This window comes from Globicephala melas, chromosome 3 (assembly GCF_963455315.2).
Source record: "Globicephala melas chromosome 3, mGloMel1.2, whole genome shotgun sequence".
Lineage (NCBI taxonomy): Eukaryota > Metazoa > Chordata > Mammalia > Artiodactyla > Delphinidae > Globicephala > Globicephala melas.
Window position 1 is genome coordinate 170,329,919 of NC_083316.1, and position 18,934 is coordinate 170,348,852.

Here is an 18,934-nt window from a genome sequence, read left to right on the forward strand (position 1 = left end):
AGCAAGAGGAAGAGCTGTGGCTGACCCCCACCCCGGCCAAGGGGTCTATGGTGGTGGGCGTGCGTCCTCGGGAGGGAGGTGGGACCGGGAGCCTGAGCGAGGGTCCCGACAGGGGTGGGCAGAAGGGGTGTTGGCCTGGTGTCTGTAAGGAATTGAGGGGTCTCTGGGGAGCTGCAGGGAGTGGGCTTGTCAGTTTGCTGCTGAAATAAGAGGAGAGAAGGGCCCCAAAGGGCCCAGGTGCCCGGGAGCTCGGCAGGGGATCGTGGAGATTGGGTGGCTGAAGGACCCACCAGGGGAGGGTGAGGCCCAGGGCCGAAGTCCAAATCCAGACCAGCCAAAGCCAGCCCCCTGGAGGGGTTTCTGAAGACGCAATGGTTAACCGGGTGGTCCCCCAACCATGGGCAGGGCTGTCACCTATGCTGGTCTGAGGAAGTGCTGTCCCAGGACTTTCCAGAAACACCTGAGGAGACTGCTTACTGCTGGATACAGGGTTGTGAATATTGTAAGTGTGAGGCCAGAGACACTGCAGCCCTCGGGGAGAGAGAGGGCCAGGCCAGGGTGAATTCCCTACCTTGCCGTGAGAGGCCCTGGATGCAGCCCTGCCTGAAGGTCATGGGTCCCAACCTCTCAGTTATAGGCACCAATAAGCTCTTCTTCTTTGTTTCAGCCACTGTGAGTTGGAATAACTGAAACTCACAAAAACCCAGAGGGACCGCATTCTCAGTCAGGGAGCTGGAAAGCATTTCCGGGGGCGTGGGGAGGGGAAGTCCTGAGGGCAAGCTCTCGTCCCCCTTGGCAATTGGTTCTCTTGGTTCACAGGTGCAGCACATCAGGGTGACCCTGGTCCAGTGTCTTGTCCCGGCATGGCATGGGTCGCCATCTTCCCAGCCTCCAACACCTGTGTCCTCACCGCCCAGCAGTTGAGCGAATGTTCCATATTTTAGACTTTTGGTCATGGCAGAACCCCACTCTAGTAAGAATTTCTGTGTTGGTGAAAATCTGGCCTGTCTCTGCCACAGGAGCAGTGGGCTCAGATCATGGTGCCCCCTTGGCAAAGCTCCTCAAACTCCCCCAAAGAGAGGCCAACGGCAGGCTGCAGAGTCAAGTTTACTTTAATGATAAAAGAACAATTCCAAACACAAGTCTGGGTTGAACAGTCATGCCACGAGGCCAGGACCCCCACCTCCTATACCCCCTGCATGCGCCCCCAGCTGTCCCCAAGGACGTCCCCTCTGGGGGAGCAAAAGGGACAGAAAGGGAGCTTGGGTCCTGGGCATCAACATGCAGAGGTCCACCTTGACCCTCAGGGAAGCTAGATGCTCTGAAGCATGTGGATCGCATGCTGAAGGTGCTGGCGGGCAGCCGGAGCACAGCCGTGGCTCCGCAGGATGCCCAGCGGGTAGGAGGTGCCAGGCTGGCCCTGCTCCCAGACCGTGAGCCGCAGCTCTTCACACCCACCACTCAGCACGAGTTGAGCCTGGTCTCCGCTGCAGCTGACCTACCAAGGCGGGAGGAGCTGGGTCCGAGGGGAGAAGGGGCCCTGGCCCTCGGAGGACAAGTGGATAGGAGACTGAGGTCCCCCTGATCTGAGTCTCAGTGGCTGCCCCACCCATAGGAACTCAGGGTCAGGAGCCCAGGGCTCTACCACACAGACAGGGAAACTGAGGCTCAGATGGGACTCCTCCACCCAGAGCCGCCCAGTGAGACCTCCTACTCTTAAGCCTGTGCCCTGGGGAACAGCAGCTCCTCATGGGTACCAGCTTCCACAGCTGCTGGGCAGGGCCATTTGAAGACAATCCTCTAAGACCCGGCCCAGGCCAGGGTACTCTGGTCTGAACGGAGAGGGGATTTTTACTATAAAATAAAATCATACTAATTTTTAAAAATAATAAGTATTGTATACTAGTGCGTTTGCAATCTGTTTTAGGAGTGGCTATGATGTCCCAGGGATTGCCAGGACTGCGCAGGAAAACCTAAAAATGATTCTGCAACAAAATGACATTTCGACAGCTGCTACAGGTAACCACACAGGACGATGACCCTGAGTGACATTTTGCTGTCATTCAGACACATTTTATTTCCGATTTTCTTGGGCTCCCCCCAGAAGTGTGCAATGTAACAGCCCTGTTTGCGGGGGGGACCCTCACTTACCTGCACCGTCCCATCACTGAACAGCAGGAGTGCGGCCCGCTCGGACACCAGGAAGCGCAGCAGGCAGAGGCTGGGGGCTGCCGGCCAGGCGGCTGTGGACAGGCCCCCCTCCTGTGGACAGACCCAGCCACAGGGCCTCAGGGCCGAGGGCTCCCACCGCCTGGCACACCCCCCAGCCCCACCCAGCCCTCACCTCTCGCAGCCGCCGCTGCATGTATCGGGCAAAGAGCCGAAGGACAGCCAGCTTGGCACCCAGCAGGGTGGGCACATCCCTCAGGGCGAACGTCTCCAGCCTTCCCCGGTCAGGCATGTAGATGACTTGGCTGATGGGGGTGGGGGGTTGCACAGGGCGGTGCCAGCTGTCAGGACCTCTATCCTGGACACCTCACACCCGAGGACACCTTCTCACGCAGCCGTGTCTCTTGGACCATGATGTGAAACCAGCTCTGCACAGACCAGCCCTCTCTGTTCATCCAGCCCCGGCCCCTCCCCTGAACTCCAGACCCTTGGAGCCACAGACTCAGCCTGTCCACGCTGAGATCCTGACGGGCCGCCACAACTACTGAGCCTGCACTCTAGATCCCGCGAGCCCCAACTACTGAGCCTGTGCGCTACAGCTACTGAAGCCCACCTGCCTAGAGCCTGTGCTCCGCAACAAGAGAAGCCACCACCATGAAAAGCCCGTGCATCGCAACAAAGAGTAGCCCCCGCTCGCCGCAACTAGAGAAAGCCCGCGCGCAGCAACGAAGACCCAACACAGCCAAAAATAAATTAATTAATTTAATTAATTTTTTTTAAAAAAAGTGTGAGTCTGACCTCTCCTTCCCGCCCCAACCCCAACAGTGGCCTGTGAGGCTCTGTGACTTCATGTCCTTCCCCTCTCCCTGCCATTCCTCAAACCCACCATGCTCAGTCCCATCTCGGGGGCTTTGCACATGCTGTTCCCTAGGCCTCAGATGCTATTCCTGACGGACTCTTTCTCATCATTTCTGTCTCGCCTGAGCGTCACTTCTTCAGAAAGCCCCTGCTTCCACAACCACTCTGTTGAGAGTCGTCTCCACTTCCCCAATCTGTCACCTCACCTGTTTCGTTTCCTTCGAAAACTGCCACCTGAAATCAACTTAGTAATTCATTTGTTTAGCATTGTTCTCCCCGACCAGGCAGTAAGCGCCTGTAGGTGTGCACAGTAGATGTGTAATAAATCTGTGAGGAGTGAATGAAGAAAGGCAGGGAGGAGGGCCTGGCCTCCCAGGGGGAAAGGAACTCCACAACTTACCCCTCTGCGGGACGCAGGGCCATGTGGGTGCCATCCCGAAGCAGGACACCACTGCCCCCGTCTGACAATTGGTAGCCAAAGCCGTACTTGCTGGAATAATCCACCCACTTGGGGGCCCAGAGGATGGGCCGCTGCTCTCCTGGGGGGTCCTGCGTGGCTGGCACAGGATGAAATGAAGTGAGCAGGGGTCCTGGAAGGGGCGGGCGGAAGGACGGCAGAGGCACAGGAGATGGAGAGTAAAGTCCAGGGAATAGAACACCAACTCTTGGGACTTCCCTGGCGGTCCAGTGGGTAAGACTCCGTGCTTCCGCTGCAGGGGGCACGGGCTCGATCCGTGGATGGGGAACTAAGATCTCACATGCGGCCAAAAAAACAAAAAACAAAAAACAACCAACTCTTGCCTTGATGGGGGAGGACTGGGGGACCCTGGGATCACAGCTGCCTCTGCCTCTGGAAATGAGTAAATCTGAAATGCTTGTAAGGTCCAAAATACCGTAGGGCTTTGCTTTATTTCATTAAACATTTTTTGTATTAAAAAATAAAAATTGCTCAAGGCCATGTGGGATCCTAGATTGGATTGCAGAAGAGAAAAAGGGCAATCATGGAAACCCTGGGAAACCCCAGTGGCCCAGGAAGCTGGGCCACAGGAGAAGCTGGAAGTCTGTAATACAGTCGCCAGCTATCTGTGCTGCTCCTACCTGGGGCGCCAGAGTCCAGGCAAAGCTGCAGGCTCCTGATGGCTGCCTCTACTTCCTGCCTCGGGCTCCCCTGGGGCCCTGGGGAGACAGATCTCTGTGGGGGACAGACAGGCCAGGGCCCCTCCAACCAGCCCCGCCCCAAACTCCCACATCCGGGAAAGTCCTATTTTCACCCCAGAAGGATTCCAGACATCATTGTCATTTTACAGGTGGGAAAATTGAGGCCGGGAGAGGGGACGTGGTCCTGGCAAGGCAGGATCTTTGCCCCCACTTCTCGACCCTCAGTCCTGCCCACAGCTCCCACCTACGATGGAGAGTCTGCTCACCCGCCGGGTCACTCCCGAGGGTCCCCTGGCTGAGCAGGTGGACAGGGCGCTCAGGGCACGGAGCCCCTCCCTCTGACAGGGAGGCCTGGGGAGGGAGCAGCAGGGGTTGGGGGCTCTGGCCTCCCCCCCTGAAGACCCCCTGGCTTCTCCCTCTGCCCAGCCTCCCTGTGAGGATGTCCTCCACATTCCCCACCATGCCCCCCTCCCCGCGCCCTCACCTCACTACCGCACTCCATGGAGTCAGGGTCAGGGCCGTCTTCTCCTGGACCTGAAGCCTCCTTAGGAGTGAAGGGGCCTGCAGGAGGCACGAGGATTGGGGGGCGGGCAGAGCCTGACCCCATGCAGGGCGAGACCTCTGCCACCGACATTCGCCTCTGCCGTGGCGGTGACATTTCAGAGCAGGTAGGGAGGAGGACAGGCGTGTGAGATGCGGGGCGCAGGTAGGAGCAGGTGAGAGGGCGGGGCGGTACTCACAAGGCCTCCGGCACTGGGGCAGCAGCAGCCGGCCCACCCTCCAGAAGAGCCTGCCCAGAGGCTGGGGGATGGAGAAGATGGGCAGGCTGTGGCAGGAGTGGGGCGGCAGCCGGTCCGGGGTGAAGCCCTTCGGAGTGGAGAGCTGGGCATTAGCACACCACTCCTGAGTACCTGGGCTAGCTGGGGGTCCTGACCCACACCTGGGTCTGCTGAGACGCCCCAGAGAAGGGCAGCCCCGACCCGCTGACACCCCACACCTGCGTGAAAAAGTCATCCTGCAGCAGGTGGTCCAGGCTGGGCCGCTCGGCCGGGTTGGGTGCCAGCAGGCGGGCGATGAGGCGGCGTGCATTGGGGGACAGATGTGCAGGCTCGGGGTAGCGGCCGTCTCGGATATTCTGGTACATCTCCGACAAGGGTGCCGCCACGAAGGGAGGGGCGCCAGTCAGCACCATGTACCTGGGCCGGGTCGGGGGCAGGAACCTGGGTGCCTGCTTGCATCTGTCCTGGGCATCCAGGGTTGCCTCACACCTACCTGTGCACACCTGGCCACACCTTCCCACACTTCCTGACTCCGTACCCACGTCACATCCACTTTCTCATAGCTGCCCTACATCTGCTCCCACCTGGCCATTCCTGTCTGCTCAGGAGACACCAGCATCTGTCTGTACACCTGCCTGCTCCTGGGTTATACCTGGACACACCTGCATATACCTTTCCGGGTTTAGTTTATGCATGCTCACACCTCATACCTGTACATATGCCCTCATCTGCCTGTGTATCTGCCACCTGCACACACCTGTCCACACCTCTGTGCACACTCAAAACTATCATCCCTCCATATGCCCTATTCATACCTGCACGCTCAGATGATGGCAGGTGTGTGCTCCCACCTGCCCCCCGAGCTGCACACACTGGTCCTGTGTTTGCTCATACCTGCCTGTGCCCCCACTCAATCTCCCCTGTACATGCCTACACCTGTCCTTACCTGCCGGCGCCCGCTCCCACCTGCCCACACCTGGCCCCAGCTGGGCCGTCCTGCCCCCCTTCCCCAGGCCCGGGGCTTCGGGGGCCACTCACATGACGCAGCCCAGAGCCCAGATGTCCGACTGGCAGGAGTGCCCGTTTCTGGACACGACCTCCGGGGCCAGGAAGTTTGGGGTCCCACAGAGCACTCTGGGGGGCATAACGGGGGCTCAGGAAGGCTGGGGCCAGAGCCGGCCCACCCTCACCCACCCAGAGAGCCCGCTCAGAGCCTCCCGGTCACCTGTGGCAGCGGCCTCCTGGGCCCACCCTGGTGGCCAGCCCCAGGTCTCCGATCTTCACCTCCATGTTCTTGTTCAGGAAGAAGTTACCTGCCGGGGCCCGGGGGCGGAGGGGATGGGAGGGGGAGGAGCACGGCGTGTGGGTGGAATCCCAGCCCTCGCCCCGCCCCCGCCCCGCCCCCGCGGCCCCTTCCGCGTCCTCACTGAGCTTCAGGTCCCGGTGGACGATGCGCCTCTGGTGCAGGTAGCGCAGGCCGCTGACCAGGCCCCGCAGGTAGTAACGCACCTCAGGCTCTGTCAGCGTCTGCCGCGCCTCCAGCACGTGGGCCAGTGACTGCAGGGGACCGGCAGGTGCAGCACCGGCGCCGAGGAGACACAGGTGAGCCCAGGTTAGGCGGTACAGTGAGTTCCAGGGACCCAAGAAGGCAAAGGTAAATTCAGCTCTCAGGTGGATGTGGCTGATTGTGGGACAGGCAGAGGTGAGCTCTGAGCCCCAGGAGGAACGTACGAGTTCAGATGGGTCGAGGGGGCCACAGTGAGCTTTTCGGCAAGAGACGAACCCAAGGTGGGTACGTTCTGGGCAAAGGAGAGCTCAGGTGTATTTAAGTGGGCTCAGGCAGTTCAAGGGGTCTATGAAGGTGCAACTAAGTCCAAGTGGGTTCAGGAACAGGCATTCCTGCCTGTCGGACATCTGGGCTCTGGGCTGCACCGTGTGAGTGGCCCCAAGGGCCCCGGGCCTGGGGAACAGGGGCAGGACTGCCCAGGTGAGGCCAGGTGTGGGCAGGTGGGGCCTGGCTGAGTGCAGGAGGGGCACAGGTGGGCATAGGTGTGCCGAGGTGAGTCAAGAGAGCCTCTGGGTGAGCAGGTGGGCACTAGAGCATTAAGGGTGAGCAGAGGTGGGCCTAGTGTGGTCACAGGTAGAAACAGGTAAGGAGAGACAGACATGGGAGGGGGCCACAGATGAGCACAGTGGACTGGGGGGGGGGGCATGGCTCCCTCTAGGCCCCGCCCCCTGGGCACCTGGCGGCTGCAGTATTCCAACACCATGTACACGTGGTCACGGTCAGCAAAGTGTCCGTGGAAGGCCACGATGTTGCGATGTCGCAGGCGGCTGTGCAGGGCGATCTCGCGCTCCACCTGCAGGCGGGGTCCCACGTGTACACACCCGGCAGGTGCCCACACCCGAGGTACCCATGCCCCCACGGGCATGCTCACCACGCCCAGGGCAGGACGTCTCTGCGGACCCGATTTGGTCACAGCGCCCCTGGGCACTGATGCGCAGAGCGTACCTTGTCGCCGGGGCACAGCCGTCCAGCCCCACCACCGCCATGAGGCACCACTTTGAGCGCAAACACGGAGCTGGTGGACATGTCGGTCAGCTTGTAGCAGCGGCTGAAGGCGCCCTGCGGGGCAGGCGATTCACGAGCTCAGGGCACACAGGTGTGGGGACAGATGGCCAGACCTCTTCACACACAGACACGCACACACACACACACCCCTGAGACGCATGGATGCATAGCTCACATCCTCATACCTGGATACCCAAGGCAACACAACACACAGAAGTACACGAAGGCACAGGGACACATACACTCAGACACACAGACACATCCACACCTGGATATATAGAGCCCACGGACCCTAATACAGTCCCCGGACACACGGTACAACGCCCGAACACAGAAAGCACAGACCTATGACACATTCAGACACATACGCACAGGGACAACACAACAGAGTCTGGGTCCGCACCAAGGCTCCAAGTCGCAGAACACTTGGGCGCACACCCACACCCTAGACACACAACCCACAACACAGCACAACGTGCCCAACACTGGTTCCCGCCACACGATGCACGCAGAACAGCGGGTACATCGCAGACCCGGGCGTCCACCCACGCCAGCCCCAAACTCGCGTGGACACGCGACACACGCAGAGACAAAAGCCGGGGCGCACGCTGGCTCGTTTGCGGTCGCGATCGCGCGAACGCGCCCCGCCCCGCCGGGACCCCTGCCCGGCCCGGCCCCCTCGTCAGCGGACTTGGGGTGCCGGGGTCCCCACCTTGCCGATCAGCTTCCCGCGCCTGTACACGCGCCCCGAGCTCGGGTCGCGCAGGAAGACGGAGACCAGCGGGCGGCAACTGCGCCGCCGCCGCCGCCGCCGCGGCTCGGGCTCCATCCCTCCCGGGAGCCTGGCGGGGCGGGCGCACTGGCGCAGCCTCGGCCGGGACCACCGCGCGCGGCGCTGCTCTGGGGGCCGCGCGCTGCCTGGACGCGTCTTATTGGCCGAGGGGGGAGGGGTGGAGTCCAGACGCTCGGGGCGGCCAGCGCGGGAGGGGGCGGGCGCGTGGGGGCGCTTGGGCGTGCGGGGACGCGGGGCTGGCGGGAGTTCAGGGACCAGAGCGGCGCTGGCACCCTGCACGCCAGCCCAGCGCCAGTCCCGCGCGCGCTCAGCTCGCTTGCTCCTCCAATCCTGCGCCTCCCGCCAAGCTGTGAACTGTCAACACGCCCATTTCTCTGAGCAGGAGACTGAGGTCAGAGTGATTGTCTCATTCTCTCGAGGCTTCGAGGGGAAGGGTGGGTGGGAGGGAGGGCTTGGCAGGGCTCTCCCCGACTGCGCTTGAGGTCTGAGTCTAGTCGTCCTGAATACGTGTGACTGTGGGTCCTGGCAGGTGGGTCCCCGGACCCCATATGACAATGCACGAGACTTGATTATCTTGGCACTAGGGAGCCACAGCAGGATTCAGGGAGGTGGGGAGGGGCGTGAAGCCCAAAGGGGCACTGCTGGGGTTGGGAGGCTGGCATATATGATGGACACTCAGTGGAGAGAAGGAGCAGGATTTGGGTACTGCTGGACAGACACTGGGGGTTGTGACTCCTGGCTTGGGCAGCCAAAGAGAGGCAGGGGAATGGAGAACAAGTGGGCAGGCTTGGGCCCCCCGGGAACCATGGGAGCATCTCTGAGCTGTTCCCCAGACTCAGTGCCCAGCTCTTTCCTTGTATTGTCTCAAGTCACCCTTTCACCGATTCTGAGATGCAGGAACTGGCCTTGTCCCCATTTTACAGATGAACACACTGAGGCCCAGGGAGGTTAAGTCGCTTACCCAGCCAGGAAGGGACAGTGCTGGACGTGAATCCAGGCAGCTGCCTCTGGATGCCTCGGTATTAATCCCCAAAAGTTACATAACACAATGAATGGGGAGGGGTTAGCAGGGCTCCGTGGGGCTGGAATCAGGCCTCGGAATTTTCCAGAGACCAGATTTCGGAGTTCGGCCCAGCCAAGCCACCAGGGATAGGAAACACCTTCTGCGTTGTCACATGTCTGCCTGGCATGTCAAATGGGGGCACCCAGGGCATGGGGGACTCTGCGGGGGCCCCAGTGCATTGGATGGAGCCATCCTCTGGTACCTTTGCGGGGGGCCGGCCTCAGCTCCAGGGCCAAGGATTCCATCCAGGCCAGTGCAGGGGGCCAGCTGGCTGCGGCCGGGGGAGCCCGAGTCCTCTGCTAATGAGAACCAGGTGCGGTGTGACAGAAGGCAGGCAGCTGGGGGGCCCGGGGGTCTGAGCTGTCACATCATTGTCACCCTGGAATCCACATTGGCAGGCAGGAATCCAGGTTCTTCTCAGTGGCACGCCTCTGCTGCCTGCGAATTCAGGTATTTGTTCAGCACAGTCTTGTGCCCAAGACAGACCCACCCGGCCGTCAGGAAACGGTGGAGAGGAGATCACCCAGAATTAACCAAAGCCGGGGGTCTGGGCGGGTTCTGGAGGCCAACGTCAGAAAGCCAGACCCCTTCCAGGAAGTGGCTTATCCCAGAGGTCGGTGCTCTTCTTAGCCCCACGTTATAGATGAGGAAACTGAGGCTCAGGAAGGGACATGCAAGCCAGGGTCACCAGACTGTGGCCGAACCTGGCCTGCAGTGCAGGTTGGTGCGTCTGGAGCCCCTGCCCCCCCGATACTGCCCCCCAGGCCTCTCCTCCAGGGGCTACGGGAGCATAGGAAGAGCCCTCACGCTGCAGTAGGCAGCTGAGCCCACTGGACCCCCAGAAGCCTCCTGGGGGAAAGAAATCGAAAGCTCCTGGCCCAGTGCCTCACAGCAGGGCTGTCAGCTGACACCCTCTGCAGACACCAGCTCTGCCCCCATCTCCCGGCAGCCCACTGTTTTCCTGGCTGAACCTCCTCCACGGGGCTGGGGAGCCATCCCATTGCCAGCCTGCGCCCCCTCGAGCAGGGATGCCCTGCCCCAGCACTCTAGAATGGAAAACTTTATAATAAAAGGAAAACCTTAGATGTTCATAACAGCTTTCTTCACAACAGCCAAAAGGTGGAAACAGTCCGGGTGTCCATCGACTGATGAGGGATAAACAAAACGTGCTCCACCCATACAGTGGAATATTATTCAGCCTTAAAAAGGAAGGAGGTTCCGACACTTGATACAATGTGGATGGACCTTGAGGACATCATGCCCAGTGAAATAAGCCAGACACAGAAGGACACACTGTGTGTCATTCCACTCACAGAAGGTCCTAGAGGAGTGACATCCAGAGAGACAGGAAGTAGATGGTGGGGGCCAGGGGCTGGGGGAGGGGTGGGGAGTCAGTGTTTCATGGGGACAGAGCTTCAGTTTGGGAAGATGAGAAAGTTCTGGAGATGATGGTGCGGATGGTTGCACAACAATGTGAATGTGCTTAATGCCACCGAGCTGTGCGCTTAAAAATGGTGAAGATGGTGAATTTTGTGTGATTGTATATTTTGCCACAATCAGAAAGTGAAAACCGTTTTAGCTTCCCCACCCCCCTAAAAACCACAGGCCTAGGGAGCTAATACCCCCATTTTACAGATGAGCAAACTGAAGCCTAGTGTGTGTAGCAAGCACAGGATCGCAGTTTTGCAAAGGGGCAGGCGTTGAGGGGGGAACTCAGGGGGGCTGCCTGCCCCTCCCTGCTGACCCCTGCCCAGGGCTCAGGAGGCCGGGGTGGTCGTGGGCTGGAGCCCCAGCCTGGCCGCGCGGTCCCCTGAGCCCCCGTGCTCCAGGCCAGAGGCTTGATTTGTCTCCAGTCTGTTCTTTCCCTGACCTGAGATAACTCCCCAGACTCAGCAGATTTCCCAGGAGAAGTGCTGGGGAGCCTCGCTCAAAATACCTGCCGCAGGTGGAGGGGGTGGCTGCTGAGACAGCGCCCAGGCGGGACCCTGGGAGGCCTCCCTCAGGCGGCTGGCAGGTGGGCTGGGCGCGGGGTCCTCGGTGGTGCAGCCCCTCCTTCCAGGACCGGGGAGGGAGCAGGCAGGCAGGCGTGACTCAGCCCGGCTCCTGGGTCCCTCTCTTGCCTCCTGCCTCCTGGACTTTGAAACGCAGTGGACTCCCTGCTGCCTGTCTGTACTCGGGAGCCCTCGGCCAGACCTCTCAGGTCCCCAGGGACGGGCCCCGTGAGCAGAGCGGGCGGGAGGCCACCTCATGACTGCAGTGCCCACTGCCTCAAGACTGGCCCAGCTGGGGCTGTGGGGATCTGGGTGCCACATTCCCTGAGCTTCCATCCTCCGGGAACAAACCTTGCCCTTGCCTCTCCTGCCTCTCAGCACACACTGTCACTGGCTCCTTCTAGAAGCTCTGTCCCCTCATGTCCTCTGGGACACCTCTTTGTAGGCTATTCTCCCACCTTTCTTTTTTTTTTTTTTTTTGCGGTACGCGGGCCTCTCACTGTGGTGGCCCCTCCCGCTGCGGAGCACAGGCTCCGGACGTGCAGACTCAGCGGCCATGGCTCACGGGCCCAGCCGCTCCACGGCATGTGGGATCCTCCCGGACCCGGGCACGAACCCGCGTTCCCTGCATTGGCAGGCGGACTCTCAACCACTGCGCCACCAGGGAAGCCCCTCCCACCTTTCTTGTTATATCTTTTCGGTTCTCCTTTGAGGCTCCTCCTCCCGGTGCCCACGACTCAGTTCGGAGCCCCCCGCATCCCCTTTGTCCACTCCCTCTCGCTGATGTGGTCCAGGCCAGCAGGAGACTGACGCAGGGGGCTTGTCTCTCCTCCTCTGTCTTAGTCCGGCCTTTGCCAAAAGCAGACCCTGAAGCAAGGGTTTAGTGCCGTGAGTTGATCTGAAGAGCAGGACTGAGGGGCCGGGGAGGATGGGAGGGGAGGACGAGGGGCGCATGGACCCCTGGCATCCACCCCCCGTTGGCCGGGGCCTCCACCTTGGACATTAATTGTCTTGTACACCCAGCTTGGAATGGCTCCCATACATGGTCCAACTGCAGCTCGGAGAGCGATGGAGTGAAATGTGGGACAGGAAGGTATGTGGGTGGGGAGCTCTGAGGGGCTTGATGCCCCCCCCAGAGCGGAGCAGAGCCTGGGCTCAACCACTCCAACTTCTCCCCTTTGGCCCGTGACACTAGGACACATGTCCACAGTCAGGGTGTGGGGCGGCAGACAGGGTCCGGGAGGGGAGGTCCAGAGTGCAGTTTTGGGGACGTTGCCTTCAAGATGCCTGGCAGGGGAGCCCAAGGATGATCCAGAGGAGGAGATGGGACTGAAGACACCACGTGGGGCCTCCCTGGCACCATGCTCAGGACCAGCCAGGGCCCTGGGTCAGGAGCTTTAAGGACAGCTATGGCCAGGTCGGGAGGCCACGATGTATTTGGGCCCTCAGAGGCTCACAGAACCAGGGGCTGCCTGAGAACTGGACTCAGGGGATGCTGTGGGGCTCAGGGACAGTCCAGCCTCTTCCTGACAGCAAGAAGCCTTCCAGAACCAAATCAGATCACATCCAAAGCCTGCTAGTGGGCCCCCATGGCCTTCCCACACACCCACTCGCTCACCCTGGCCCAGCCGCCCTGGCCTCTCTGTTGGTCTGAGATCCCGTACCAAGCTCATCCCAACCTCAGGGCCTTTGCACATGCCATTCTCTCTGCCCAAAGGACTCCCCACCCCCCAGTCTTCGTCCAGGAGCTCCTTCTCATCTTCTGGGACCCAGGCAAGGGCCCCCCACACCCTATGAGTCCCTCTGCAGTACCCTCACAACCTGCAATCGTGCCATTTCCCTGCTAGTTCGCTGACTTCTCTCCTACAGGACTGGGGGCTCCGTGGCAGAGACAGGCTGTGCATTTCCGTGCTATGTCCCGTGTAGGTGCTGACCCACTCACTGGGGGAGCCTTGGGAAAGTCCAAACCCTCCCCCAGCTGCCTCAGACTCCGCCCGCTGGGTGGGCATCCTCAGGGTCCTGAGTGGGTGCTGCCCCTCCGGGTGGACGCTCGTCCCCCAGTGTCCTCAGCTGGATGCCTTCTCAACCTCTGTTTGGGGACATCGGTTGACTCGGCTGCATGCAAAGTACTGGGTGCCATCAGAACCAGCCAGATTTCCAGAGGAATAATCTGTATTTCATCTGCTTGGGTCTTTTGACCAATTATGAGAGAAGCAGCTCAATGTCATGTGGGCTCCTGGATGAGATCCTGGAGCAGAAAAAGGAAATTAGTTGGGGAAAAAGGAAAAAAAAAAAAAACAGCAACTCGTGGCATCCAAATAACGTTTGGGGTTTGGTCAATAGTGATGGTAATTACTAATATTATCAATTAGTAATCATAATATACCAACGTGAGTTCCTTAGATGTGACAAATAGTCGTTTCCTATGGCTGTTGTAACAAATTAACACAAACTTGGTGGCTTAGGAAAACATATATTTATCACCTCACATTCTGGAGGTCAGAAGTCCTAAAATGCAGGCGTGGGCAGGGCCGGTCCTTCCGGAGGCTCCAATGGAGCATCGGTTCCCGCCTTTTCCAGCTTCTAGAGCCTCCGCATCCCTGGCTCTCAGCCCCTCCTGCATCTTTACAGCCAGCAGTGCAGCATCTCCCGTCTCTCTCTGCCTCTGACCCTCCCACCTCCCTCTTATAAGGACCCTGTGACGATGCTGGGGCCCCCGGGGAATCCAGGGACCTCCCCATCCCAGGGGCCTTAATTCCACCTGCAAAGTCCCCTCTGCCCCGTGAAGTGACACGTCACAGGTCCCAGGACCAGGACATGGACATCCTGTGTGTGTGTGTGTGCGGGGGGTGACATTATACTACTGATGACAAAGGATAGAGAGAAACTTGCTGTAACATCTTTGCAACTTTCTGTAAATCTAAAATTATTCCAAAATAAAAATTCTCTTTAAAAAAGAGAATTAAAAGACTACAATAAATTAAAACCTAAAAGGCAGTAACTCAAACTCACCCCAACCCCCTCCCCCCCCACCCCCGCCTAGATCATCATGCTCAACCGTGAGGGTTTATTCCTGTCCACTTCCTGTCTGAGTTTATGCTAACATAGGTAATTTTCCTTTTATATAAACGGCATCAGATCATGCATAACTTTTCCTTCTCACCTAACACTGCTTGCCTTTTCTGAATAACCTTCCCATGCTCCCGGTCCCCACAATATGCGAGGCCCCTGCCGCCTCTGGCCTCATGTTCACTGCTCTCCAGCTACACAGGCCTCCTCACTGGGCTGGTCCTCACCCTGCTCCTTTGGCCCTCTGTCCTTTGCACGTACTGTTCCATCTGCCAGGAACACCCTCTCCCTCACACCCTCTTCCGTCCGGTTCCCCTTCATTCTCCAGGTCCTGCCTCAAGCATCTCCCCACTCAGGCAAGTCCCCCCAGCCCCCTGCCTCAAAAGGAGCTCAGGACACCCATTCGGATGTGACTGTGAAGCAATCCCAGGCCCTCCAAGTCTCACTGTGTGTGACTCTGCCCCTCTGCCCCCCCAGCATCCCGACCCATGAGGTGGGGGTGAGGATTCCTCTCACGGGGGCAGCTGGGGGGGGTCACATCAGATATGGAGGCCTCCAAGGTGGTGGTGATATGTAGAGGTGAAATACTGCATCACAGGATCAGTGGCCTAAGAAACAGGACCTGTCCAGGGGGGTGAGGGTGATGAAAAAGATGCTGTTCCCTATTTGAGAGGACCTCCTGATAACAAGTCACAGAAACTCCAAATTGCTAAAGTGAAAAATAATGGATGGATGGCTTCAGGTGCAGCTTGATCCAGGGACTGAAACAACCATCTCAGAAATCTCGCCCTCTCTGCTTCCTGCTTCTGTTGGCTTCTCCCTGGGGTGGAGAAAACTACCATCCCAGCTCACATGGGCGACCCTGGCCATGGTGGGTCCCCGATCCTGCTCTATTCATGCTCAGGCCCAGGGACAGCTGGGCAGCTCCAGAGACCCGGGTTCTGGGGTTGCAGGACCCCTCCCACCCCATCTACACAGGAGACTGGAGTATCCTGTGGACCACGTGCCCAGGCCTGAGGGATCGTGGGAGGCCATAGTGAGTTGGGGAGGGGGGCAGGGGGAGGCTCAAGGCTGTGAGACCACAGAGGGAGCCTAGGCTGACCCACATCCATCAGGACTCGTGCCCACTTGGCCTGATCCTGTCCAGGCCCAGCATCAGGGATGCGGTCCAGGCCGGAGCTCAGCGTAGGGGGACCCTGCCGACCCCTGGGCCTGAGTTCAGACCAGGGCATGAGTTGGGGAGGGGGGTGAGATGCCGCCGCACCTGGAGCCTCCAAACCTCACAACCACCCCTCCACCTGCAGCAGGTATTTCGAGCTGAGCTCTCCGCCTCCTCTGGGCATCTGCTGAATCCAGTTGAGTTAGCTCCTGCATGGGGATGGGAGGCTGGAGATGTGCAGGGTGACAAAGACTGGGGAGAGGGGGCATGGGTGGGTACGGGACTCCACACCTTCACCCCAGCCCCATCTGGCCATCCCATAAGCATTAGGGCCCCCATGCGGGGCACAGTGCCTACTGTATGCATTCCCTGCAGGACCCAGTGCCTCCTTTTTGTCCCTGCACAGGGACTGTTGTATGCACTTTCTATAGGACTCAGTGCCTGCTGTATACACTCACTGCAGAGTACAATGCCTGCTGTAGACATTCTCTGTAGAGCATGGTGCCTGCTGTATGCACTCCTTGTGGGACATAGTGCCTTCTGTATACCCTCCCTGCAGGGTGCAGTGACTTCTGTATACACTTTTTATAGGCTACATTGACTGTTGTATACACTCCTTGGGGGGGGTCAGTGTCTACTAAATGCATTCCTTGCAGGGTGCAGTACCTACTGTATACACTCCCTGCAGGGCCAAGTGTCTACTGTATGCATGTCTAGGATGCAGTGACTGCTGCATACATTGCCTGCAAAGCATAATGCCTGCTGTATATGCTCCATGCAGGACACAGCGCCTGCTGTATGCATTCTTTGCAGATCACAATGCCTGGTACGTACACTCCTTGCAGGGTACAGTGCCTTCTGTATATCGTCCTGCAGGGCACACTGCCTGCTGTATGCACACCCTGCACAGCACGGTGGACTGGGGCTTGGGGCATAAGGCACATGGGGGTGGGGGTGCGGGGGATGAGATTGTCCACTTGGTGGCACTCCTGGCCAAGCCTGATTTCTCTCTGATGCCGCCCAGGCCCGAGGCCCCAGCTCAGCACACAGTAGCTGCTCTGCAGAGGGTTCCTGCCCTCACCATCCCCCTCTCTCTCCTGCTATCCTCTCTCGAGCCTTGTTCCCCCAGGCTGAACCTTGTCAAGGTCACTGCCTTCATTGATGCTGATCCGCTGGCCACTGGTCCATGCTCTATCCTCATCTTACCCACTCAGGCTGCCCCTCCTCCTCTCGGAAGCCCATCCTCTTGCGACCTTGGGGACCCCATGCCCACCTCAGCCTCTGACACTCAGGCCCCAGTCTCCGTTCTGTCCACACTCTCACCCCATGACCTCATCGATGACTCTAAGCACCCCTGTGTGCAAAGGATGCCCACATGTCCATCCCCAGCCAGACGCGGCCCCTGGACTCCCAGCTGTCCTTGCCTCACCCTAGACCCATCCTAGTAGGTGACCTCCGGACTTGTGCCTCTCCCTCCCCCGCAGGGAATGGGGCGCCTCCCGTCACTGGCTGCTCAGCCCAAGCTCCCACCTGCCTCCTCCCAGTGCCTCCCCCGTGGGATCTGTCCCAAGGCCTGCAGACTCCACTCCAAACAGCTGGGAGCTGCCCAGTGCCCTCCCCACCCCCCACGCCCCCAGCCCAGCCCCTGACCCCAGCATGCTTGCCACTGCCTCCCCACTGCTTTCCAGGTCCCCTGTCCTGCCCCCATGACAGCCAGAGGCAGCTGTTCCCAAACCAGAGCACCCCCTCCCACCTCCCAGGGTTGCCATCCCCCTGGCCCCTCTCTGACCACATCCCACCCCCAGGCTGGCTACTGGCTCCACCCACCCCAACCTTCCCACTGTCCCTTATTCCCTTTTCCAGCCTCAGGGCCTTTGCATGTGCTGTTCCAGGCAGACTGGGCTGCCCTTCCCCCACCTCCCTGCGGCAGTGACCTCCTGCGTGAGGGCCTTCCTGGCCCCCTACCCCCTCTGCCGTGGGCTTGGGCTATCTCTGCAGAACGTCCTGATGGGAAGGTAGCATGGTGCCCTCGTAGGGCACTGTCTCCCCTCACTAGCCGGATTCACAGCTGTAGCGGCACAAAGTAAATGCTCAGTAAGTGCTGGATGAATGAACGGCGTTGGATGGCCCTGCCTTGAGCTGCTCCAGGCTGGAGGACAGACAGAGCTGGACCGGCGGTACCCCCTCCCTGTGGTCGGGGCTGGAACACCTCACTGCAGGCTCCCGGGAGAAGGGGACACTCAAGCTGAGCCTGGGCCGAGCCCAGGGAGCAGAAGAGCTGTCCACCCAACGCCCCCCTTGGTGCCCCCATCTCCTCAACCCGCTCGCCAGGCAGCATCCTGGGGCCACAGCGAGGAGCCAGGGGAGGGGGCGAGCGGAGGGTGCCTGCTGCGTCCCTGCTTGGGCGGGGGATGAGGGGTGGGGGGGGCGCGCAGATGCTAAACCGGGGAAAGGTCTGGTGGTGCGGAACCCTGGGGTAACCCTGTCCTTGCCCGTCCGCGCAAAGAGCTGAGATCCACCTGGAATTGTCGCTGTGGAGACCCCCGCCGGCCCCATTGCCCTGATGGGGAACTTGAGGTCGGGGAGGGTGGGGCCACAGTCGCGTGGGAGGCGGACCTTCTGGACCCGGGTCTAGCTGCGAAGCCACGGCTTGCAGCCTGGGGCCGGGCAGGGAGGGCGGGAGGCGGGGTGGGGCGCGTCCTCTGGTGACAGCAGCGCCCGGGAATGCGCCGGGCTGGGAAGGGGCTCTCCGCCCCCCACGCCAGGCCCCTGGGACTGAGCTTCCCCCCAGTGCTCTGGGGCCCTGCGCTGGGGGTGGTCGGGACCTGGGGCGGGAACCCAGGCGCGCCGGTTCCTGAGTAGGGTGACTTTGAGGGAGGGGTAGGGAGAGGGATTTGGGGAGGGGTAATGGCCAGGAAAGGGAACCTTCGTGGGGACGCGATCTGGGCGTCGGTGGGGAGAGGGCAGCGCCCTCCTGGAGTCTCAACAGGGCGACCTCGGTTCGCTCACATTCCCGGGCCCTGAGCGCGGCGCCCGGAATAGCAGCCCCGAGGTGGGGGTAAGGGCGGTCAGTCCCCGCGTGGCTCCCCCGCCCTGGGCTTCCCAAGGTCACCGGGGCGCGGACGGTCGGACACCAGGCCGCAGTTCTGGGGGGCCGCGGCGCGTGCGAAGCAGTCCCCTGCCGCAGATCGGCGCCCAGGCGCGCAACGGCCGCGCGGGGGCGCACGGCGCCGCCGCCCCTCTGGACCCCGGCCGGGGCGCGCCCTGGGAGGCCGGGTGGGAGGGGCCGTCCCGGGTTCCCCCCGCCCCTTCTCGCGGGCCCC

The 18,934-nt window shown here is 60.5% G+C and overlaps 1 protein-coding gene across 1 annotated transcript; it reads right to left on the minus strand.

The window, feature by feature from the left end:
* Positions 1-1,101: 1,101 nt before the first annotated feature.
* PLK5 (polo like kinase 5 (inactive)) lies at positions 1,102-8,450 on the minus strand. The gene is given in 15 exon segments (XM_060297440.1): positions 1,102-1,498; positions 2,152-2,262; positions 3,428-3,469; positions 3,472-3,584; positions 4,126-4,203; positions 4,452-4,536; positions 4,670-4,746; positions 4,926-5,052; positions 5,183-5,381; positions 6,003-6,098; positions 6,190-6,277; positions 6,392-6,521; positions 7,208-7,324; positions 7,477-7,590; positions 8,249-8,450. Coding segments are annotated over 15 exon segments (1,680 nt in total). The 5' UTR covers positions 8,366-8,450; the 3' UTR covers positions 1,102-1,312.
* Positions 8,451-18,934: the final 10,484 nt, after the last annotated feature.